The following is a 25,925-nucleotide window of genomic DNA, read 5'->3' as shown; positions in this document are numbered from 1 at the left end:
GTTTTTTTTTCTTACCACGAGGTCTATAAATATTCAAAACGTCGAAAATAATTTCGGTCGGACAAATTAACCGTATATTTGTTCAATGAATGGCTAATTTAACTTCAAAGGTAAAAGTAATGTAATGTTCGTGAAACGCCATTTTGTTTAAGCGGGATTTCGCTTAATACGCGACATTTATCTTGGTAATTAATGGTGCGTTTAATTTGGTATTAGTATCAACAGTTCGATATATTTAATTGAACTTCAATTAAGTTTATTCCATTGAAATAGCTGAGAAGGTTTTTTTTGTGATGTTGGGTTTTTTAGGGGAGAATGGCTCTCCTGTAAAGTTGCAAAAATGTCGCTTAAACCATATAGCATTTCAACCCTCGATATGGTTGAAATTTGTTCTCCCATTGTATTATAATTATTTATTAATCAAACGATAAATTGATATATTCTAAGTCATAATGAAAACCTGTCTAGGCAGGAAATAGTTTTGTATATTAATAATTCAAGAAGGTAACTTTATTTTATGAAATGACCTGTTATGTTAATATTTCCTGTGGAGCACGTGTATATTTGAATTTATTCTTTTTGTTTTTGTGAAGTCTGTTGCTCAATGCTCACTCAGTTGTAGCCATATCGACTGATGCGTCTGTGTTTGGGGTCAAATTTTCGACCGGTTACCAATTTCAATGAACTAATATGTAGTTTTAGTAACACAGGTACCTAAAAGTTTACTTCTCAAAACTAAGGGAATCGAGGTCTAGTTCCGGATTGGGTACTTGGTTTCAGTCTTTAAAGAATAGATCCGTTTGGTTCGATAATCCTCGTTCTATGATCAATTCGGAACTGGATCTACGGAAAGCCTTGATTCTCGTTTTTGTGTTTCGCGTTTCACATAGGAAATAAATACCGGTTATGTAAATCACAATGCAAAAAAATTAAAGTGCCGCCTTTGCTAATTATCGACGACAGATCTGTTAGGCAGTAGAGAACTGAAAGTTGGGTTTTATTTATTATACTATGTGAATTGACAGACAGAATTTGAACTTCGTATTTTTTTTTTCAAATCATCTCGCGGTAAAACATGTAGAGTAATTAATATTTAGCAAGAAAACTGAGCTTGGAGGACTATTCATCGTTTATCTATACAAATAAATAAAATTGGAGGGTCTGTTTGTAATAATAAAATGAGCACTTTTTACTAAATGCGTAAGTAAGTTCATATACCAAAATATTTTTTATTTTTTATTTTTGTCTGTCTGTCTGTTTGTTCTGATGGGTGGGTAGCTATCAGCCTAAGTTACTCCTTATAAGGAGTAGCTTAGGCTACTTTTTTCTACTACTAGTTTCGCTCTGCGGCTTCACCGCGAGACTCAGCTAGTATGGAATATAAGTAACATAAAATAGTGAGTAGTATTTGACTACGCACCGGGTGTAGCTGACGTCCATGAGTGACTATCAACTGGACTGCGAGCTCATTTGCTTACAGTGGCCATAAAAAACCTTAAGTACGATCATATTTCACGTGGACCCCGATAATTCTAGTATTCATTGTTTAAATTGTGTCTGCGGAAATTAAGAACACTTTTTTCTGGCGTTTAGTTTTAGCCCCGGATCTTTCTCGAAAAACTGTTTAAATAAAGTAATCGTTGGTAGTCCAGGATTCCGAGATGAGTCCATTTAATTTTATCTATCCCAAGACCCGCCACATGAGTGATGTTCATCCTAACACGGAACTACTAAGTTGATTCACAGTGCATTTAAAGAGGTAGTTTCGCCACGTTGGCATCATTACAGCTTCGAATGAGTTCCGTTCCTTTAAACGACTTTCAAAGGAGTTTTGCAGATTGTTTTTGTAAATATTGAAATGCAGCGGTGTTATTGTGTCTTTACAACCGATGTCCATGTCCATGATCGTCGGTGACCATATACAATCATTTGCCATGGGCTAGCCTTTCTCTAATGGCAATATAAAATATAGTCTTCCACAGCATCTTCCTAAGGAGTTTTAATATGCGCCCGGGTTTGTAGAGATTTAGGTACGTGCATGTTTTGCAATATGCGTCCAGGTTTAAGAATAAATTACTATTATAGTTATTTTTTATGGACTATGATTGATTATTATTATTATTATAAAATTATAAAATAGCCTTCAATTGAAATAATCGTTTTTTTACGTTATATTATTTATGAATGTTTTAGACCTAGTTTTGTGTTAGGTAACAGATAAGTGCTAAGAAAACATTTCGGAGGTCAATTTTACAGTCTAGAACTAAACAAATATTTAATAACATTGATCAACCAACTAGTGCTAATCTAGTAGAAAAATCGATTCGGTACATAGTGTCCGTAGTTTTCTATTGGTTTTTGTGTAAGACTTACGTAATTATGGCGGCCGTTGGTTTCGGTTTTATTTCAGTAAATCAGTTGCTAAACCAATCTATGGTCGACAACAGCTTAGTTTTAATAATAATAAAAATTATGTAAATATATTTATTATGTTTTCCTTTGTGAAAAGTTACGTGTTAGCGTTTGTGATACTTCAAACTCAGTACATATTTCAAACTCGGAAACTAAAAATTAGTCATCGCTTTGCTTCGATCGTAGAATGTATTATGTCGCTTTAAAAATCGTACACACTTGTAACTCATTCATAACTTTGCAAGTTATCGTGCGCGGTGGAGCAACCGTATGAAGACCAGTCTATTGTTATTTAAAAATATTTAAAAATGCAAGGAGGCACATAATACCTATTGCAAAAATTAAAAAAAAAATACCTTACGTTCCGAATTCAAATTTCGTATGTGACCTGAATAGTCTGTGCTTGAATAGCCTGTGCCGGTGAAATGCGCGGTATTTTCAGATGAAAAATCCCCAATCTAACTTTGTTATTATTTTTTTGTTAAAATTGTCAGAACATGCCTGTAAGTCCGTCTGTTTGTAAACTGGCCTCATTTTTTATAGGTGAGTATTTATTATTTGATTATTTTATTTTTATAGTAAAATGGATGTCCTACCTTTCAAACGTCAGGAACAGGTAGGATTGTTGTACCTTCACGTATGCGTTAATAGAATCGAAAAAGAAAAAAAATCTTCCTAAAAACCGGTCTATAATGAATTTAATTCCGATAATGCAATGTAGCAGTTTTATTCAATGATAATATGTATTGTTTTTGGTTATTGAATAAAAAAGTAAATTCACGAATCTTTGCATTTAGGTCTATCCGTAACATGTATATTATGTATATAGTTAGTTATATACAAATATACTTTATATATTATATATGTTATTATATCCTTTTTACCATGATTGTTAACTGATTGCCAACAAAAAGCACTCGTGAACACAAAACCTTGTGTATGTAAGTAAAAAATGGACAATCAATATTTTTTTTTTCTTTTTTTTTTCGTGAACATGAAATTACGGCTCTTACATCATATTTTTTGTCCCAATTTATTAAGATACTTGATAATAATGCGTACACGAGCGAACGTCACGATAGTGGAATAGAATCGTGCTAAAAATGACCTATTGTAAGAGTAACAACACAAATTAATGTCATTATTGAGTTAACACAAAACCATCGCTATAAATGAAGTCAATACAGATTTGAAAATTGATGGAATTTTTTCGTAATTTTGTTTCGATTTTATTTTTTTTGATGGCCGTCCAATGATCGAAATTCAGAAATATTCACGAACATTTTCTCTTTTGCTTAGTTATTGACCTTAGACAAAGCTGTAAATATAAGTTTTCATGAAATTAAAAGTTCGTAAAATTTCAAGATGCGTCACAGTTTGTCACGACTAGTAATTGGGCGTGTGTTTATCTGTTTATATATTATTTTTTTTTTATTGCTTAGATGTGTGGACGAGCTCACGGCTCACCTGATGTTTAGTGGTTACCCGAGTCCCTAGACATTTCCAACGTAAATGCTGCCACCCACCTTGAGGCATTAGTTCTAAGGTCTCACCTTTTTTTTATCACAAATATTATCTATATTTCAATAATGATCAATCTTATAAAGGAGACTGTTACTGGAGGAGGACTGGAGGAGTGTTATGCTGAAAATGAATCATACTTCATGAAGTGTTCCTTTCATGAAACAGGTCCATTACAGATACCGATTTTCTTTAACTATAATATTCCCCGTATTTGATTGCCAAAATGCTTAAAGTTTGTAATACACGACGTAAATGGGCCTATTGTATATTTTCTATTATCGCTGTGCTAGTTTTATTAACACTTATCATGTTATTTTATTGCGATTTAACAGCTTTTACGTTTAACTCAAATTCTTTGTCAATCATATCTGCTGCTTGATACTTTAAATTACTTACCAAATTCATTTGAGTGTTCATTAGTTGAACCGGCTGTTTTAAGGTAATAAACTTTTAAATTTAGGTTAATCCACTGGCTCTATTCATTTTGCTTCAAGTAGAAGAAAGAAGGTCGCTCGGATTGTTCACAATCCCGTCATGACAGATCCTTTGAAATGTCTGAATCTACGGATGTCAGTACATCTCTTTGTGATTTTTTTATACCTATGCTGATAGCCTTGAGAGCCTATTTCGGCATCACCCTAACGTGTAGGTGAGCTGACGGGGCTCACCCAGGAGTGTTGCTAACACTGGCCCTAGCAAGAGCAGTGCTTCGCAGAATCTACCACCGGATCGGAAACGCGATCCACTGAGAAGACCCGACTACTCAGTGGGCTATGTCTATGGGTTAATTTTCTCGCCTCAGCCCTTCGTCACAAGCAATGGGTTCGGCGATGACGGTGACCGGTGCCTGGGGTACCTAAAAGCACCGTTAATGGATCGTGATTTGTGTCATAGCTTTCATGGATGAGAGGAATTCTTCTAAGGGCTTATTAGAGGTGATGCGGCATCTCTATATTACGATCACACTAATCGCCACCAGAACAGAGTCTGCCCGTATTAATTAGAATAACTGGGCGATTGTGTACGATACGTTTACAGAGATCCGTTTCCAAGCAAGGTTCGATAAAGGGACTTAACTAGTCGGCCGTGGCTCAGCTATGCTCCTTCCTGATATTGCTGATATCCATAGCACAAAAAGATGTGTGGTACGAACTAGTCGGCCGTGGCTCAGCTATGCTCCTTCATGATATTGCTGATATCCATAGCACAAAAAGATGTGTGGTACGCTTGCTCCGATAACAATAAAAATATTAACACAAATTCGCACAATACACGATGTGCGCAAAATTAATTTTCGAATTAATAATATATATCAGCAAAAATGTTAAATTCACGATTTAACGTTTAGAATCATGTTTTTTTTTTATTGCCCTTGTAGGCAGACGAGCATACGGCCCACCTGATGGTGAGTGGTTACCGTCGCCCATGGACTTCGGCAATGCCAGGGGCAGATCCAAGCCGCTGCCTACCAATGTTAGGAAAAAGTTTATGTTCTTCATGATGATATGGTGTCGGGATCTTAGATACTTATATATATTGTTCACGTGATCGAAGAAACCACCGCTCATGGATCATTGAATTTTATAAAGTGATTTGAAATTCTTTAAATTAATTTATACATAATATTTGAAGCTAAGATTCCTTTTCTAAACAAACAAACGAAAATCTTAATAAAATTTCAATATACAGTGAAACAAGATTAAAGTTATCGATTGCGAAAAAAATTATATACCGATTTAGTTGGCCGTTTAAACAATCTTTATTTGTATATTACGCTTACTTTAAAATTACGTTATAAATCTTAAAATTAAATTCATAGTAATTTAAAACGTCCTTTGAATATATCTAATTTTTACTTTTCCGGTCGAACTATTTTTTTTTAACTGAAATGTATTCAAAACCTGTTCTAACAGTGGACCTGTTTAAAGTTTACATTTAAATAAGAATTTATCTGTTCTTATAATGAGCTATTTCATTCCATTGAATTTGTTTACGTCACGGCGAAATTTTTTTTGATATCGTATTCTTGATACAATCGCACATTACGTTAAAGATCTTCTTCCTTTGACATTCTGGTTGTGGGCCAAACGATAATTCACCCGGTGTACTCGTATCGAGCAATCCGACTATGTCAGCGTTCAACTCCCTTAATAGGTCATTTGTTTTTTCATTATAATGCGTTATTACTTGCACTAGTGGTCCCGCAGTAGTCGAAATTCGACTATAATTAATTGAAATTATAAGTTTGAACATTATTATGGTTATATTGTCAAAGACTATTATACTTCTATAATCACAGATTTCGCCAAGACTACACTATAGACAAATAATATTAAAGATAAACAATATTAACCTATTTTGAATTTGACCACAGGCTTTAAGCATTAACTAAAGTTTGACAATAAACAAAGAGTATATACATATGTGTGTGTGTCAAATACATGGCAGTGTGTGTAATGTTTTCTTTATTGATTTAATGTACCTTTTATGCATTATTTAAAAAAAAATAGCAATAGTGTACAACTCTTTCTTTACATTCTCTATAATTGTGGGAAATTTCATATTCCTCCGCCCGCGCAATTTTCGTAAAAAGACTTACAAAGTTTTTGCTTCACGTATTAATTAATATATAGATGTTCACGAATTACTTCTACGGTGAAAGAATAACAAGAAAAGTAATATTTTGCGTTAATACTGGTGAACCCGTATGAGTAGGAAGGAGAGCGTCACCGCTGTGAATATTTCTAACGATAACCAGTAATGCGCCCTCGCCTGTCAGCGTACCGAGGCGTACCGTCTAGGCCGCAGTGGTCGGTAATCTCGATAATCAAAAGAGCCAAACATAGACAATACACAATTGAAATTTATTCAAAGAAATTATTTATAAATATATTTTTATAGCCTTGGGTTTCAAAATTGTTTACTCATTTCTTACAAGGAAAGATATTAAGTAATATTCCGTGGTTAAACATTTCACGGGAGAGTCGTAGCTGACGAGACAAAGAGCCGCATGCGGTACGCGAGCCACGGGATGGGGTTAATTGTGAACAAAGACTATTCACCTTCTGATTCCTGTAGGGTCTGACAAAGCATGATTGCTTCGGAAAGCACTTGCACCGGACTGGAGCTCAGCTGATCGCAGATTGCCATTACCGTCAACCATGGACGGGCATTGTCCATTGGACAAATCGGTACCGACTTGTTATCGAACCGACGACGTTCGCCATTGAAGAATCATGGCTGGCGATACTGTTTGGCCGAGATAGGCAGGGTCCTGATTACCAAATCGTGCGCGTTGAGAAAACTTTTTTACGCCTAGTTTTAGTACTAATCAGGCATTGCAAACTATCGAAAAAAATCACACAGCTTTTTGTTGACTATACGTTAGATGTCTTATGGTTAAATCTCATTGACCTTTGAATTTCTATTGCGTAAATATTTTTTTATGTAGTTTAAGAGATGAGCTCACGACACACGGATAAACATCTTAATTATTATAGACGACTTAAAGATTGTCATTTTATTAAATGCACTTACAAAATGCAAACAAAAGGTAGTGTTAATTCCACATGATAACATTATGTTTATCAATTTACAACAGTGCAGTGAAGGGTGAAGGATATATTTGACGTAATTATTGTAATAACTAAGTAAGTCTGGTGGAGAAGGTCAATGATTTTGTAAAATTATAATGAGTATTATGACGTTATCCTTTTAAGCATAAAATTATAAAGTGCAGATATATACTTAAGGTGATGGTAATCTATTACTTTGTATAAAATTTATGGTCACTAATAAAATTTTGTATTTATAAATTCGTAAAATCATTAAATTATATTTGCTCCGTTTCATCTTCGTTTAATTATAAATTAAAAGCAATTAAATGTAAAAAAATTCTTCATAACACAAGTCTTAAGCAGCTTAAGTTTTTGTCTGCTATTCATGTCAATATTCATTTTACAAATAATACTTCTCAAGTAGTACTCAGGTAGAATCTAACAAACACTAATAACATGATTGATGTACGGTAATATAAATTGAAATTGCGGAATAAGAATGGCTATTACAATTATACATGACGCAGTTATAATGCATATTCATTGCTAACTCAAGTTTGCATCAACGTGATGTGATTGCTTACATTACCATCTTTATATTGAAATTACGCGAATAAAGTAAGATATTCGATATACGTAATTATATGTAATATTACAATAATATATTGAAGATTATTTAGCATATATTAAGGCGGCTTTCCGATGTAGGTTAAATTTTATCTCGTACATTTTAAAGTATTTCTAACGCATGTTAATTGCTTATTATTGCAGGAATAGCAGAAATATGGTACATGTCAGCCCCGGTGGGGGAGTGTGATCATTGCTGTCCACGTGATGATTCCACTGACATTCAGTACCAATTGTTCACCAGGTTAGCAGTAATAAATTAATTTTTTAGTACTAAATCGTTTAAGAACATGTTCCTTAAGCTTTTTTTTCTACATTTTCGACAAATCGTTAAGGCTGGCTGCACACATCAGACTCCCTGATAAAATTTTCGCTTTCTTGATGAGATTTGAATATGGATGTAAGCATGAAATATAAAAGCATGTAATATGCAAAAGGCCAAATGTGTAATTACCCTAGCGTCCTCCAGTAAGAGCACGGTCAAAATGAAATAAGTACAAATGTAACAGTTTCATTGCAAGCGTCGAGGTTAGCGCTACCAAATACCGTTGTCCCGTGTGCGACACAAGCTCTGCACCATAGGTAAAACCGCCTCTCCAAAAGGCGACCATATTCATAAAAATAACTACCGAAACGTCAATAAAATTTGCTTCGATTCAAACCGTTAACTTCCGTACGTATGTGCTAAGCCTAACACAACTTTTTCAGATTGAATCCGACACGATACCAGGTAATACCAGTTGGCCTCCAGAATGGCTTAGGTGTGACTTCGTTTAACTTCTCAAACCCCACCGTGCTGTACCTGATGGGGTTTTCCGAATCTACGAGAGGAGTCAGTACTACTACTCTTAGAAATGGTAGGTGTAGTTTCTACAGATGCGCTTGCTTGTTTAGTATCATAGATTTAAAAAAATCATTATCCGTTCAGTTCAATTTTACGTCGCCTATACTGTATACGTTTAGCAAAATCTAAGAAATTAATTACCATTACGCTCTAGATTTCGTTTATATAGATAAAAATGAATGGATAAATGGATAAGAGTAAATGGTTAATAACAATGGTATTGCTATGGTATAAAATTAGTCTTTAGTGTTTTTACTCATTTTGACTTTCACGACGATTGTTAACTTATGTACTTACTCAAAACGAAGAGAATTGAAAGTAAAGATTTGGATGCCTATGGCTTTATGGAAGAAATCCCTTACACCTATTCTAGAAAAAGAACTCAAGGCTCATCTGGTGTTAAACTGTTACATAAATCCAAATAGACAAAACAATGTTAATATCGCCTTCAATTTTGTGACCAGACATGGAAATCTCAATTGTATTATAACAACGGCTATCCTATTCTTCATACCGGAACGAAATATTGCTTTACTACAAACCTATAAGATTTATGTAGAATAAAATCAAACAACTCAGATTAACACAGACGCAAGAGATAGAGAAGATACAAATCATACTTGCGTAATGCATCAATATGGTCGTGGTTAATATAAAGAGCGAAAGAATACAAACAGCGCAAAACGGCAGTATTTCTAATAACGAATCATATTTTAACTAAACAGTTAGACTAATTCTGGTGATCCGAAGAATAGTTTAATCATTAAGTACTTATAATAAATTCAAAGTCTAGGAGATGTAGGAAAAAACTTTTGCGCGTCTTGTACTGTTTACCTTGACCATCTATACTCTATACAAATAAATAACAATGGAGTGTCTGTTTCTAATAATAAAATAAACACTTATTACTAAATGCATAAGAATGTATTAACAGTACATATACCAAAATAACATTTTATTTATTTTGACTGTGTGTCTATTTATTCCGGCTAATCTCTGGAACGGCTAGACCGATTTTGACGGACTTTCACTGATAGGCAGTTGATGATATAAGGAGTAATATTTTAATAATTTTATTTACTCTTATATTATTATTTTATATTTTATATATTTTTTTAGACTAGCTTCCCCCCGTGGCGTCACCCGCGGTACGACAATAACCGCGGGTAGCATCGCCGGACTCAGCTAGTTCTTGATAAACATGAAAACTATGAATTTAGGCATTTACTATATAGTTATACTTTATAGTTTGGATTTGATGTTCATTTTTCATTGAAATTTTTGTTTTCAGCGTATCTAAATTCCGGCCATTATAACTTCATAGCTGTAGATTGGTCTCGTCTCATTGTTTTCCCTTGGTGAGTTTACAAAAGATTTCTGTATTCTATATTATACTTAAAACATTCAGATACTTGTTTTAGTGTGAAAACGACTGCGGAGATTGTTTCTACATGAATAAGGATGGTCTGTAACATGACATTAGGTACCTAGTCTGGAAGTTTTATATTTTAAATATGGCATAGAATAAAAAAGAAAATTTTGGAAATTTAGTACAGAATACTATTGTTTCTAGTTTATATAAAGTCTTATATTAGTCTATAAAGAGATCTTTTAAAATACTTTAAGTTAAGTAGATTGTTTTATTAAGGTTAATGAAAAGTGTCTTCTAAGATGATTATAGCGTTCAGATAGATGGCTGGCATTCATTGTGACAATAGTGACTATTATACAGTTGTTTTTAACTTCTCAAACGATGAACCGATCCCAAACTAGGATTCTATGTTCTGTGTGAGCTAAATACAGACTTATTTACTTTATTCTTACACATGCATAAATAGATATTGAACAATCAAACGCGGAGCAATCAAACCTATTTGTCGCAATGTTTGCCCAATGTGGGAATCGAATCTACTACTCTTGGCTCAGCAGTCAAAAGTGCTAAGCACTGCGCCACCGAGTGAATCACGATTTAGTAGAACCGCTTGTCGATCGAATGCGCGTATTTTCCCATATTTTAAGTGTCTCATAAATTCCAATCATAAGCATTACTGATCTAAAACCGCTAATGTCATCTAATGTGTGTAGTAAATATTATATAATGTGCAATAAATTTTAAATAACATTAAAAAAAACAAGGAAGTGAGTCGACTATTATCAAAGCCGGCAATCTGACTTTTGGACAATGATTGGTAAATCAGAAAAACGAATTATTGACTTTGTATTCCATTGGCAGTCACAAAACTCTTCGGAACGACATCTTAGATAAATAACAGGTTAACTATTAACCTTTATTTAATGCAGGTTTTGAACCGTATTATTTGAAGGAGACGATTATATTCAAATCAATCTGTATTGACATATCAATAAAAATTTTTTGTCCAAATGCACAGATTGCCACCTTTGATAATAGACGACTCAAGTCTTCGTAAATCGTTTCAATTTTATGAAAAAAAGCGATTTGATTTGTAGAATGACGTTGTTAATAAATACGACAACAGCTAAATGCGCATTGGCTCAAGAGCTTTGCCACCAATCTTCCATGAAAAATTTCTCAGGGACTAAGCGCTAAAATTTAGCTCGTACATTCACGGCCATGAAGAAATACTAGGGTACGTTTTCCCTACGGGAGCAAGCTTATGTCATGCTATTTATTGCGGTAACGGAGTTTCCCAAGTGTAATATTATATCGAGTGGGATTTATTTCTATTGGCGACTTTAAAATGCTACTTTTGCGGTAGGCAGCGGCTTGGCTCTGCCCCTGGCATTGCTGAAGTCCATGGACGACGGTAACCACTCACCATTAGGGGGCCGTATGCACGTCTGCCTACAAAGGCAAGAAATAAATAAAAAGTTGAATTTAGAAAATCATTTATTAAGTACTCTATAGATAATAATTGAATAAAAAAATTATAGATGTTATGAACTAAAGACAAAAATACCGATGATGTATCTCAGGAATTATTTCCCTCGCGATTGCAAGCTATTTAAAAGTTTAAAGTATCTACCTATATATATTAATACGTGAAGCAAAAACTTTGTATCCCTTTTTACGAAAATTGTGCGGACGGAGGAGTATGAAATTTTGCACACTTATAGATAATATAGAGAAGAATTGCACAATGCTAATATTTTTGTTAAATAATGCATAAAAGATATATTAAATCAATAAAGAAGACATTACACACACTACATACCATGTATTTGACGCACACACGTATGCATACTATTTATTGTCAAACTTTTGTTCTTGGCGTTTGTTGTCAAATTGAGAATAGATTAAATATTGTTTGTCTTTGTTAATATTTCTTATAGTGTAGTCTTGGCGAAATTAGTGATTATAGAAATATAAAATACAATCATAATAGTTTACAAACTTACAATTCCAATTAATTATAGTCGAATTTCGACTACTGCGGGATCTCTAGTATAGCTTATTGTAAGATCCATTTCTATCTAAATATGCGGAATATTTAGAACTTTAGAACTTTAAAGAAATTGATATTTTACCTGTTAAAAGCTACGAGTTCTTAAGCTTAAACTGCTTACTTAGTTATATAAAGTTAATTCAACAAAGATTTGTTTCTCTTAATAAATGTAGTATTGGAAAATTACGTAAGTTAACAATTCGAAAATATGTCTGAAATATTTTTAAAGTATTTCCGATGAGATATTTTGGGAAATTAAAAGCCTTACGCTACTTTGACAATCATTTTATATATTTTTTGGCACAGACGAACTAATTTGTTTTTTTTTTGTGGGCATGAAGTCTATGGAGTCTTCTTGAATTTCTAAATATTTTATTCTAGGTATGTGACAGCAGTTCGAAACACGCGTTACATGGGAAAGCGTTTAGCTAATTTCGTTGAATATCTGGACCGGGCGGGGGTGAGAGCGTCATCGTTGCACGTCATAGGGTTCTCATTAGGAGCGGAGGCCGCGGGGTTTGCCGGCAAAGAGCTTAGAAGAAAAGGTGTTGCTTTGGGTAGAATAACAGGTAAGATTAGATTATTAGATTGAATACCTCATTTTATAGAAGTGTCGAAAACAAAATATGAATCAAGAATAAAATTTAAAAAGCTAGTGAAACTCGACACGTTTCGCTGTGATTATCGCGGAATCTTATATGAAAAAAAAACGCTCATTTTTTGAAACCTTCTTCAAACTCTCAAACGAGGCTTGTGGAGAGTACCTACTTAACGGGAGGCAGCGGCTTGGCATTACTGACGTGCGACGGTAACCACTCACCATCATCAGGCGGGCTGTAAGCTCGTCTACCTACAAGGGCAATAAAAAAGTACTAGTCTACCATACTTTTTCGTGGTAGGACTTCTTGTGAGTTCGCACAGGTAAGTACCACCACCCTGCCTATTTCAGCCCTGAAGCAGTAATGCCTTTCGGTTTGAAGGGTGGGGCAGCCGTTGTAACTATACTGAGACCTTAGAACTCATATCTAAAGGTGGGTGGCGGCATTTACGTTGTAGATGTCTATGGGCTCCAGTAACCACTTAACTCCAGGTGGGCTGTGAGCTCGAAAACTAGTACTAACATACATCTTCCCGGATCAAAACATTACAACACGACTGTACATTGTTTTAATTCTATCGGATACCGACGCGCGAATACATTTATCGCGATCGAAAATACGCAGCCACTAAATTAAATATCACATTGATATGGTGTATGAAAATAAATATTTTTCTGTTACATTTGAAAGTTAATAATAAATCTCGCGACGAATAGCGTGAATCCAAAAACAGGATAATTCTTCAGGAGACATGTACAGCGTATTGATAGCATTATTTGGCTTAGTCTGCCTTTATTTGGTACAGGCATCGCAATATGTATTTTGCCACCCACCTTATACTTAAGATATGAGATTGAAGTCCGGATTTAATATCATGAGGACCCATCATTGAAACTAGAACGTAGGATAACGCTATCCATAATTTGCTGTTGATATATTTATTTTCAAGTTCCTCTGTAGCGTAACAATACTATTTGCAAAGAAAGTTGCAATTTAAAATATTTAAAAATCATTCTGGTCAAAGGTAGCGGTAATAATTCACTTGTAATTTTTCGATAAAAATAGTTTCCACATAATTTTACTATTAATATATTTAATTTTAGTGGTCAGAATGGAGTTTTCGTCAATGTCTCGTAATCGGGTGACCTTTAACTTATTCAAAAAATCAACCAATTTCGTATTTCCCCGCATCACTAATATAAATATTCGTTTGTTGTTTTATTGTATAAAAATATGTTACGAATAAAGTAGCTTGTTTGTCTGTCAGCGTATAAAATAATTCCATAGATTAATTGATACCAAGAAGAGTTAATGTTAAGAATTTTAAATGACAACAATGGAAATAAGATGAACAGATTTGAATGCTAATAGATTTTAATCCACAATATGTTGAGGATTTATATTAAATGCTGATGAGTTCGCATTGTTCCATTAAGATCTTAGTGATATAGTTTCCTTAATAAAATGTGTTGTAGTATATTTTTTCGTCTCGCAAGCTTAATTTACGTAGTACAAACATTAAGAAAATAAAAAGAATTGGAAACGAAAATAATATCTCCACTATTCGCAATTTCAGGTTTAGACCCGGCTTATCCTGGTTACAGTCTGTCCAATAGTGACGGGCATCTTGCCAAGGGTGACGCCATTTTCGTGGACGTGATCCACACGAATCCTGGCATATTTGGCTTCCCTCAAGCAATAGGGGATGTGGATTTCTACCCTAATCCTGGCAAGTGGATCCAGCCGGGCTGTTGGGTAGACCAGCTTATTATAAATAGGGAATTTAGGTTTATTTGTAAGTATATTTCTCATAATCAACACACACTCCATACAATAGATTCAATAATCACAAATTAACTTTATTTTATTTGCCTTAATTCCGATATCGGCATGTACACACAAGAGTAATTCACGATTCACTCCTTTTATCATTTATCGACACCACTTCTTTGTATACAGTATTATCACAAAATACATGAATTGAAAACAAATATTTAGATACTTTTTAGTACAATGGACGGTATTTTCGACTTTATATAGCAGCCATTTCGTTCAGACTACTGTGTATTGTTATTGCTAAAGGAATCTTCCTATTACAATGTTTTTCATTGCGATATCTACCCATCTTTGAAATGCTCTGCTATATTGCGAAGTTACAATAATCAAAAGTCATTAGTCCGCGTTTAATCTTTTTTTTCTCTCATTCTCATTGTCATTTTAACAACAAAACAGGCTTTATTGCAATCGTTAGGAACGTGATACGAGCTCCTAAAGGAAACCAAAAAAAATTATGGACGAAAAAAACAAATTAATGGAAACGTTTTGTGCCATTTTTATTCAGATTTAGATATAATTGGATATTTTTTCAGTGCCATTAAACGTAAATCGTGATTAATGAAATTAAGTTTCTTAATTAATTAATTTATTAAATGTAATTATACTTTGGGTCGGTTTCGAGATTTCGACTTCATATCTCGATTCGGGCTTAGACATTCACATTGTGACGTCTTGATTCCTAAAATATTTTAATGGCACATAGACTGGGAGCTCGTAAATGTATCCACAGTAATAAAATACAAATATTAAACGAATAAACGTGGTTGTCGTACTACGTGCGCCCCACCTCGTCCCGCAGCATCCCTAGTGACGTCAGAGCATCGATCGTCTCCCGCCGAAACGATAGGGTTGTAACATTCTTACCATACGTAATAAGTATTGTACGTAGAATCATATAGGTCATCCTTCGAAATGTTTTATATAAGTAAGGGCTTGGCTATGTCTTACTCTTACTAATACGTGCTACATTTATTCCAAGATCGATTTTAGTCAACCAGGCTTACTATTGAAGACTTTAGGGCTTTCCTACTAAGCAATAAGAACGCAAATATCGCGGCATAAAAGACAGTGTAATACGCGTGCAATATCCTACCAGCATATAAGATAAAAAAAAATAAGATTACTGGTGGCCTGGAGGCCTTACCAGTTTCTCCAGGATAGGTGGGTAAGGGCTCAGCCAGGAGGGGTGGGGTTTGCTAACAGCTACCCAAGCGCCTCCAAAGGAGACCTAACAACTCAAGAGAAACTGTTTCGCGAATGAATCTACTACCGGATCGGAATCGCGATCCGCTGAGAAAATCCGGCGCGAAACTCAACGGGCTGATGTTTAGGTTAGGTTATACGTCGACCTCTTTGTCGAGTTCGACGAGTACGGTTACCGGGGTCCCTAAGCCTGCTCCTAGTGTTAGAGCTAAAGGCGTCTAATGCAACGGTTATTGGATCTGATGGATCCGTAAGGACGTCAAGTGAGGATACTATTACTACTGATGGATGATATTGAATGAACATCAGTGTTCAGTTATTCAGTTCATTTATTAGTCAGTTTTTCTCTTACCTAAGCTGGTAACCTAGGGAGTTATGCCAACGTAATCGAGCGAGGAGTTGACGTTGTTGACGGAGTTGATAAACGAATAGTGCCATTCAACTTTGTACCAAGGTTCTTTGACAATTTTATTGTAAGCACGCACGTGTAGGCATAATCCTGACTATTTCTGTCATAAGCAGTCGCGCTTTCCGATTTGAAGAGCAGAATAGCCGTTGTACTATCCGATTGAGACTTCGAGCTTATATGCTTCAAAGTGGACTGGAGGTGGGTCATAGCCTCATTCAATCATGTGTGTATTAAAAAACAAATGCTATTATTATGCTAAACAAGAAAAAGTTCCGGCAAAGAAAAAGAACGTCTGTCACAATATCAACCTCTATAGACATAAACAATCCGTATTAACGTTTTCGTAACTTCTTAATAAAGGGTCGATAAAAATATTTTATCGTAAGTAAAAGCAAGAGATTTTGTTCAAGTGATTCACCACTGAACAGATCAACGACAAAAACAAGTTCCGAAATGAAGCGGTTGATTTCAATTTAGTCAATTTTACGTGATCAAAACAGTTTGATGACAAAGATTTTAACACGATTTTATTAGCTTGGTATGTATGTATTGTTAGGTATGCATGTTTGTATATAACGGAATCTATGAATTTTATTGTCACTTATTTCAAAACATCCGATTACCTTGAAAATTTGCTAACGCATCCAGGAAGGATGACAGAACAATAATTTTATAATTTCGTTCTAATATCCTTAACGAAATTAGCAGGATTTAAAAAAAAAACAGAAATTAATTGTAATCACATGTTTTTAAAGTGGAAACTTCTTTGGCATCGTTGTGATTTGAAAGTCGATGAAACTAAAAAGCGACAGTAATACATATTAGTTTAAAAAAACTAACAAAATACGCTTTTATAGAAAATCCAACTAAAAAATAGTTTTTTTTAAATTAATTTGAATTAAGAATAGTGAATTATTGTAAAAAAAGCGTGGGGTGCTCTTCAGGATATTATCAAAATAACCCTTCTACTCTTATCTGTTCATAAAATATTTATAACTACTTGTACCATGCACCCCACGCTTTTTTGGGTTGGATTTTCTGTAAAAGCGTATTTTGTTATTTTTTTTTACTATTATTTATTTTCCATTTTTTAGTTGAATTTCAATATTTTCAAATCTTTTTTAATTTTTTTTTTAAATATTGTACTGGCATCGGCCCTTAATAAGTAGGTATACCAAATTTCGAGTTAATCTGACGTTTTGAAGGGGTCAAAATCATGTTCAAAGATTTCGTTACAAACATACGTCTGAAGCTAATAAAGGCGTATTAAAAAGAGACAGACACATAAATTCATAAGATAAAGTGAGAAAAAATGAGATAGGAAGCATTATACACTGCTTCTTATATTCGTGGTTCTCTTTGCGCTCTGCTTCGTACCTAATATTCGTACTTAATACATTCTAAATAAATCTATGTAATTTAAACGAATAAAATGCAAAATAATTATCAATTATGATCATTACTAAATCCTACAATTATCCTCTTCCAGAAAGTTTACATGCGTCTCCTTGAATCTTGAAGCCAAAATTATTGAAGGTTTCACAAATACACATGTTTGTTTTTTAAACAACATTTATTATTTAATGAATATATATTATATGATAAAAGATGCACCTTCCAATTTACTGATTAGAGAGAAACCTTGAAAATAATATATACATACACATACACACATACAAACAGATTAAATAGAAAAACATTAGTTACTCGCATCTGCTTCTAACGTGTTAACGATCTCTAGGAGGCGAACCAGACGGGAAATTAGCTTAGCTCCGAATTACTATGAGATTGATGATGAGGTTAAGTGAATTTTCTGCATATCAACCCATCACAGTTTAGGCGCGATCGATTTCACCCCAAACTGATTTTGCTTTTAGAACACAGTATTACCTTTCTATTAGATAATAATAAAGGTTATGTAGGTGGTTTAGTTTACTTGTAACGCGACTTGGATTGTTGTAAACATTATTAGATTGTTATTGCATGAACAGATATTACAAAATTTTAATGACAATGATTCGATGCGCTTAAAATTATTTGTCTTTACTTTTTTTTATAAGATTATTAGAGTATTGTTTTTCTTAATGTACCGAAAACAATTTAACCAGTTATCATGGTACAGATTTCGAAAATTGTATTGTTTACATATTCACGAAGACTCACGGGTATGGACTAACTTAGTACTAATTTAGTAGATTTTTCTAAGCTTCATGAAACATAACATTGGTAGGCAACGCACTGGCGTAAACGCTGGTGACCGTGGGCGGCGGTGAATCACTTACCATCAGGTGACCCGTCTTGCTCGTTTGCCTCTTAGTTGTTATAAAAAAAAAAAAAAAAAAACATAATTTTGACAGTTGAAATAATCATATTTACGTAAGGAATAATGTTTCAGTTGTATGAATTTTATGAGATACATAACACATATGTATGTATATATGTACATATTTCATTAATATTTAGGCATGATTATTAGTAAGCTTTAAAATATATTATCGTTGAAAGCCATTCGAAAGTCCCATCTATTTATGTCGCTAAACAGTAATGCGTTTCGGGTTGAAAGATTGGTCAATCGTTGCAATAAAATTGAGCTTTTGAGCTTATGTCTTAAGATGGTGTCGTTCACGATATGATGTCTACGGGCTCCGGTAATCACTTAACAACAGAAGGGCCTTAAGCTGGTTCACTCATTTACAAAAAAAATACACATTCATTACGGTAATTTGATTTACATACACTCTTAAATCAAAATAAACGCTTAAGTCGCAAATGGAAATTACTCTGACCTCATTTTGTGAACATATAATATTATATTTGCACATGACATTTTCTCATACACATGTGTGTATAAGCCTAGGAGGGTGTCTGTTTGGCCCCGCGCCAAAGGTTGATCTTTCAGTAAATGTCAATAGCTTATTAGCGATAATGTACCTGGGGTCGACCTACGAACAAATCGGACGCACCGAACCAGAATGTTAGTAGGTTATGAAATACTATGATATACGATTTTTTACTGGTGGTAGGACGTCTTGTGAGTCCGCGCGGGTAGGTACCACCGCCCCGCCTATTTCTGCCGTGAAGCAGTAATGCGTTTCGGTTTGAAGGGTGGGGCAGCCGTTGTAACTACCTTAGAACTTATATCTCAAGGTGGGTGGCGCATTTACGTTGTAGTTGTCTATGTGCTCCAGTAACCACTTAACACCAGGTGGATTGTGAGCTCGTCCATGCATCTAAGCAATAATAAAAATCGATTTTCGAAGAAAATCGACATATTTAAAGTGTTCTTAAAATGTTTATACTATCCTCTCACAAATTACCAGTGTGCTTAGTGAGAGTTCTCTAACTTCCTAACGGCAAACAGGGGCGCTGTTCCAACTCCATACAAATTTGAGTGAACTTCAACGCGATCGAAATGTTAAAAAACTCGCGCTAAGCAAACAGGATGGTTTTAATAAATTACTGTGTTCAATGTCATGTTCAGGTAAGTCAAATGAAATTATTGTAATACCCTCAGATGGTTGCAGTCACGTCCGATCGTGGAGGCTTTACGCAGAGTCAGTGGGCAACCCTTTAGGCTTCCCGGCGACTCTGTGCCGAGATTGGAAGTCGGCCACCAGTGACTGTCAATTCCAAGTACACGGGTATTTAGGAATAAGGGCCGGATTGCAGTGAGTGACTTTTTTTTTAAATTCCTTAGATGGGTGGAGAGCTCACAGCCCACCTGGTGTTAAGTGGTTACTGGAGCCCATAGACATCTACAACGTAAATGCGCCACCCACCTTGAGATATAAGTTCCAAGGTCTCAAATATAGTTACAACGACTGCCCCACCCTTCAGGCCGAAACGCATTACTGCTTCACGGCAGACATAGGCAGAGTGGTGGTACCTACCCGCGCGGACTCACAAGAGGTCCTACCACCAGTAAAACTGTCCTTAATTATTACAATGTTTTGGTTGAAATGTTGGTCAGGTGCTTACTTTGAGTACCGCGCCTTCCGAGCTCACTTACCAAGCGGAGTCAATTTCATCTAAATATCGTTATTTTTTATTTTTGTGGGATTGAAAAGAAAAATATACGTTTTCATATTTAAAAATTAGTATATCTATTTGTAAATTAGTGTATGACCTAGCCATAACCAAGAGTGGTATTCTCGAATAAGCTTATCAGATTTTTCTCCCAGTATTTGTTCAATTTCCATTTGTATAACGAGCTCGTGGAGAATCTGAAGTCGCACTGAACTTATTTGTCCGTGAACAGCAATAGTGTTTTCTTTGAGGCCTTATTTGAATACGGTGATAGCGATCACTAGGCAACCTTGTCGAGATTATCTACAGTGTACTAAGCCAGTAAGCAAAGAGGTCCCGAAAGGTTTGAGAGTGAAATATCGCGTCGGTATTGTAAAATTCCAAGATTCCAAGTCACAGTGGCCGCGTCATTGACATTTAGCGTGACGTAGAATGGGTTTTTAGAAATTCTGAATCAGCACGTCATAGCGTGCTTGCTTGGATGAGGACCGCGGATAGATACTGTTACTGGTGGTAGGACCTCTTGTGAATCCGCACGGGTAGATACCACCACCCCACCTATTTCTACCGTGAAGCAGCAATGCGATTCGGTTTGAAAGGTGGTGTAGCCGTTGTAACTATACTGAGACCTTAGAACTTATATCTCAAGGTGGGTGGCGCAATTTAGGTTTTAGATGTCTATGGGCTCCAGTGACCACTTAACACCAGGTGGGCTGTGAGATCGTCCACCCATCCAACCAATAAAAAATAAATAAAAAAACAGTGACGGTGATCACTAGGCAACCTTGTCGAGATTATCTACGGTGTACTAAGCCAGTAAGCAAAGAGGTCCCGAAAGGTTTGAGAGTGAAATATCGCGTCGGTATTGTGTACGACACGGCATTATACATTCCAAGTTTCGAAGTCACAATGGCCGCGCCATTAACATTTAGCGTGACATAGAATAGGTTTTTAGAAATTCTGAAATAGCGCGTCATGGCGTGCTTGCTTGGATGAGGGCCGCAGATAGATATGCAATTGCTCTTGTATTTAGAGACAGAGACGTTGAGACGTGAGCTGGAAATATTGCATTTAAGTGTAAATGAGACTTCGACCTCATACCTCAATGTCAGCGTTCACGTTGTGAGGTCTATGCGCTCTGATAACCATAGGACCTGGTGCCCGGAGAGCTTGTTCACTCATATCCCCAAATAAACTATACTTCTAACTATACTTGAGACCTTAGAACTTATATCTCAAGATGGGTGGCGCATTTACGTTGTAGATGTCTGTGGGCTCCAGTAACCACTTAACACCAGGTGGGCTGTGAGCTCGTCCACTCATCTAAGCAATCAAAAAATAAATATTAAAGTCTTTATTGCATACTATTCAAGCCGAAAAGAGAGATAGCTTCGTCATAACATTATACAAAACGGGCTCGACAAATCCAATCGCAAGTAAATGTCAATTAATAAACGTTTTCATTACAGAATGGCGGGGAAAATGTATTTAGAAACAAACCAGAGTCCGCCATTCGCCAAAAATGGACCCTAGTATATAAGTGTTGTGTTACCAAACAAATTAGTGGCTAATGTTAAATAAAAACACGATTATTTATTCAAATTTATTCGTTTTTTTTTTACAGCAACAAAATACAATAAGTCTGGTTAGACTCAGTAAAGGTTTTTAACTTTTTACGTCTGAACACAATGCTCTTGAAATTTGTGTGAATCACAGAAAATAAAATAAACATTATTCTTCTATTGTTACATTACAGACAAGTTCACATATCATTTACAGAATTAAATTTTGATTCTAATTCAGATTATGCATGCAAAAAAGATAACGTTTTTTGAGCGGGAAATGTAATGCCAAAAAGAAATATCGAGTTCCTTACTATGTATCTATTTCACGGTATCTAGCAACTAAGTAATAGTAGCAATACCAAATACCATAATGACGAATTTTATAGATAAATCTATCGAATCATTTTACTTCTTACTTATACTTCTTATAAGAGAAAAAAATAATATTTAAACCGGTGTTCCATTTTTTTTTCCACAAAATCCCTTACGTCAATTGACTAGCGCAGTCATCTAAATGGCGGTAGTGCCTCGGCATGTGCCAGTCGGTCTTCATCGCCATTTGGCATCTCTCGCATTCACCGACTAATAACGCATCGTACCATTTGTATGCGAGATCGACGTTAAGCTTTAAATGCTCAAAAGCCAAATCGACGAGTTCGAGTTCGAGTAAGCTCATATCGCTCGGCAGGTCAAGCTTCCTGCAAATCCCGTGCTTGTTTAGCAGAACTTCGATTGCAAGGTATCTGGATGTGAAGATGTAAATGAATCAAAACGTTATAGAAGTATTGATGGTTTAGACGGAATAAGCAAAGAGATCAAGCTTATAGGGTATCTATTGCTTCAGCGCTTATCTGATATCGTACAGAGAATGTCTCCACTGTAACATCGTTAATTTAGATGTCAATTTCTTATTTAAAGGACAATGCCTAAAAGTGGGCCAACTTTATGTCAAAACTATTTGTACTTGAAAAACTGCCTTATTTTTTCACGTTGTTTAGTTTATGTATCAACATTTCTTTCAACCTGGCATTGTTTTCCAAAAAATTAAATTACTTATTTGATAACATCCCAAAACTATCCATGCCATAGTTTTTAAATTCGCCAATAGGCAAAGGGCTTAGCCCATACAGCCTTATAGCAAACCTATATGCTGTCAAACGAAAGAGTTGTTTGTGACTTGAACAACAAATAAAAAAAAAAAATTGCTAATGCTTATAATTCACAGGCTTCCTAGTTTATTTTTGTTCAATTCAATATTTATATATTGTAATAATTATTATTACTTAAAACCATGAATTATTTAACATTTTTAGATATTAATGATTCCATTAGTAAAAATATCAATGGCCTACTATTACTCTATTCTTATTATATATGATCAGAGAGTTTTGGCAGCAACCCGAGTGAAGCGTCACTTGAATTTTTATTTTAATGTTTTTTTAATAGTTTATTGTGTAATTTGTATTATTTGTATTTGTAATATTGTGTATAAAAGGTCTGCGTAAACTCATGCTCAGTCAATGTGGTATTCATCGAGTTGACGTCAAAACTCCCAAAAAGCAATAAAAAGAGATACACCGGCTTTTTATTGACATAAAAAATATATAACTTCGACAGACTAGGCTGTATAGGCTACGCTCTTTGCCTGCTTATTGGTGAATTTAAAAACAACAACAACAATATCGTTGCCGGCTTCCGGATTTTCATTTCATTTTATTATTATTATCAGGATATAATAATAATAAAATGTACGTAAGGGCTTATTTCTAGCAACATTAACCACAATTAACTTATTTAATACTGTAAATAATTATGAGAGCGATTATTGATTTCGAAGAAAACAATTAACAACTTAATTTTAGCTGCAGAAAAAAACAGATTTCTCTTAAGCCTGGGTGAGAATATAAAAATCGTTTTCTGAATATGAAACGATATTTCTTTGTCTATCAAATGAAGTTAAAACCATCATGACAGGACAACTTTTTTTAGGGGCCCAAACGCCCATAGAAAATGGGCATTGTCCTTTAAAGTTAGGAGAGTGTTATTTCATCAAGTAATCATTAACCAGTGCTTGATGGATTTTGGATCCAAGTGGTTAGGTATAACTATTCTGCTTATTTTTGTCGCGAAACAATCGGTTTGAAGGATGTGACACTTGTTATTCCATATAATTAGGTCACCTACGTTACGTTATGTAACGCATGCGTCACGTTTGTTGAGACGTCCCTTTCTCGTACGTATTCAGATTAACAATAAAATTGATCAAGTAAGTAGCTATTTAGTGTCGTTAACCTATACTAAGCGAATTAACAACGTTGGTAGTAAAACAGAAACTAACAATAAAAACATTTTATTGAATAAAAAAATACAAACATATTACATACATAAACACGACAATTTATTTAAAAAAAAGTAATCACTCAAACACTATAAATTAGCATAAGCACAGTCGTCAAATCTTTGGAAAGACCCCGGAGTGAAGAATTGGAACTGACAGGCGTCCAGTCTACAGGAAGAGCTGCAGTATTTAAAATGCCAATCTTCAACCATTTTCTGCTTTTCGAGCAATTCGATTAACGCAAAATTAACAAGTGTGGTTTCCCAATCCGTCATCTTGGGTAGCCCCAAATTTTTCACTACTCCACTCCCTCCAATTACTACAGTATTTGCTACATATCTGAAGGCAGAAGAGGGCGTTGAAATCTTCTAGTTTATTCAACATAATTCAGGAAAAAAAAACGCTTCTAAACTATTATTTTTTTTAAGTTATCGTTCTTTAGGCGCGTTATGAAAAATTGATGAGAGTGAAATTTTACGATGCGCGCACATCGTGACACAAAATTAACAGAAATGCAGTTGCCCACTAAATCGCTCATTAAGTTGAGGAAAAAATGCTACCAACAAAACAGAAATGGAACCTCTGTTAGTGGCGCATGTTGGCACGCACGCTGCCTCTGTTGACTGTGTATTTATATTGATAATATTTATCCACATGCTTTGAGTTTCCACATTTAAAACACGTGTTTGTTTTCATTATACAAGTGCGAATTTTATATGTGCGTCTGAATTATAATCAGAAGTGATTTAAATTGAATATTTAAATCAATACTAATTAATATTAGAAAATATTTGTGAAAAAACTGTGCTCATCAACCTTCCTAAGTGCTCCAATACAATTGAGGTTAACTATCCGTATGTATTATTTAGTAATATAAATGACAAAATTATTATTTAATATAATTCATACTAAATATTATGAAATTATTAACGTTAAATATTTATTATTAACGATTTAATATTAAAAAAATAAAAATAAAAAAAAAATAAAGTACGCTTACGTAGTAAAGTAATAAAGTACTTCTTACGCGCGTACATAAGTGCACGCACCCTTTTTTTTAAATATCGCGGTCTTTTTCGAATTTCGTGTAACTTTTTGGCAATTTAACATGAGTTGCACTAATAAGTTATGTTCTTTGTAACGTACAACGTTGATTCGATGTACAACTATCCTAAATATATGTAGCAATACAAAATAGAATCATATACTAAACCTGGCAGGAGAAATGACTTGACTGGCATCTGTTTCTACAAAACCAGTAACTCTTGGGATGTCGTGACAGAGGAGAGCATGTGCGACCTTTGTTACTAAACCAGATAGCGCATGGGCCTCGCTAAGGTCGGCAGCTCTAACACAAGCTCCATCGGTCCTGGTAACAGCAGTTTGGGCCCCTCGCACAGCATCAGTCATCATAAGGGCATTATGCTAGCAAGAAAGTAACAACAAAAAACCTTGATATACGAGTAATTAAATTACTTTACGTAATGTCTCTTTCTAGATTAATTCAATAAAATCGTTTGTAGCAAAACATTGTTAAAAGGAACCCGTGCAAAGGATTTG

The 25,925-nt window shown here is 34.8% G+C and overlaps 3 protein-coding genes across 4 annotated transcripts in view; 1 reads left to right on the top strand and 2 right to left on the bottom strand.

Moving 5' to 3' along the window:
- Positions 1–25,925, bottom strand: part of LOC101746018 (protein split ends) — an 84,543-nt gene that overhangs the window by 10,559 nt on the left and 48,059 nt on the right. The window lies entirely within an intron of this gene.
- On the top strand, positions 1,041–22,064 carry LOC101741123 (pancreatic lipase-related protein 2). Its single transcript, XM_004931663.5, has 8 exons — positions 1,041–2,955; positions 8,265–8,364; positions 8,829–8,977; positions 10,256–10,322; positions 12,771–12,958; positions 14,565–14,783; positions 19,951–20,104; positions 21,932–22,064. Exons 1-8 carry the CDS (start codon positions 2,910–2,912, stop codon positions 21,993–21,995), a joined length of 987 nt encoding a protein of 328 aa, XP_004931720.1. The 5' UTR covers positions 1,041–2,909; the 3' UTR covers positions 21,996–22,064.
- LOC101740981 (malate dehydrogenase, mitochondrial) overlaps positions 22,052–25,925 on the bottom strand; it is an 18,030-nt gene continuing 14,156 nt past the window's right edge. Inside the window, exons 6-7 of one of the 2 annotated variants that reach the window (XM_004931662.5) lie at positions 25,579–25,790; positions 22,052–22,770 (exon numbers count right to left, since the gene is read on the bottom strand). In XM_004931662.5, coding sequence (XP_004931719.1) covers positions 22,512–22,770; positions 25,579–25,790 — 471 coding nt within the window. In that variant the 3' untranslated portion in view covers positions 22,052–22,511. Of the gene's footprint in view, positions 22,771–24,361; positions 24,705–25,578; positions 25,791–25,925 lie in introns of those variants that run through there. The other variant, XM_021351636.3, reaches the window with a different exon arrangement.

Source organism: Bombyx mori, chromosome 3, assembly GCF_030269925.1.
Source record: "Bombyx mori chromosome 3, ASM3026992v2".
In the NCBI taxonomy this organism is placed as follows: Eukaryota; Metazoa; Arthropoda; class Insecta; order Lepidoptera; family Bombycidae; genus Bombyx; species Bombyx mori.
Note: the sequence above shows the minus strand (reverse complement) of the source record. Positions and strands in the feature narration are given on the sequence as shown.

Coding starts and splice junctions, on each gene's coding strand:
- LOC101741123 (XM_004931663.5), top strand. CDS start 2,910: ATGCCTGTAAGTCCGTCTGTTTGTAAACTGGCCTCATTTTTTATAG. Junction 2,956..8,264: donor ACTGGCCTCATTTTTTATAG/GTGAGTATTTAT, acceptor TTATTATTGCAG/GAATAGCAGAAATATGGTAC. Junction 20,105..21,931: donor GGAATAAGGGCCGGATTGCA/GTGAGTGACTTT, acceptor TTTTCATTACAG/AATGGCGGGGAAAATGTATT.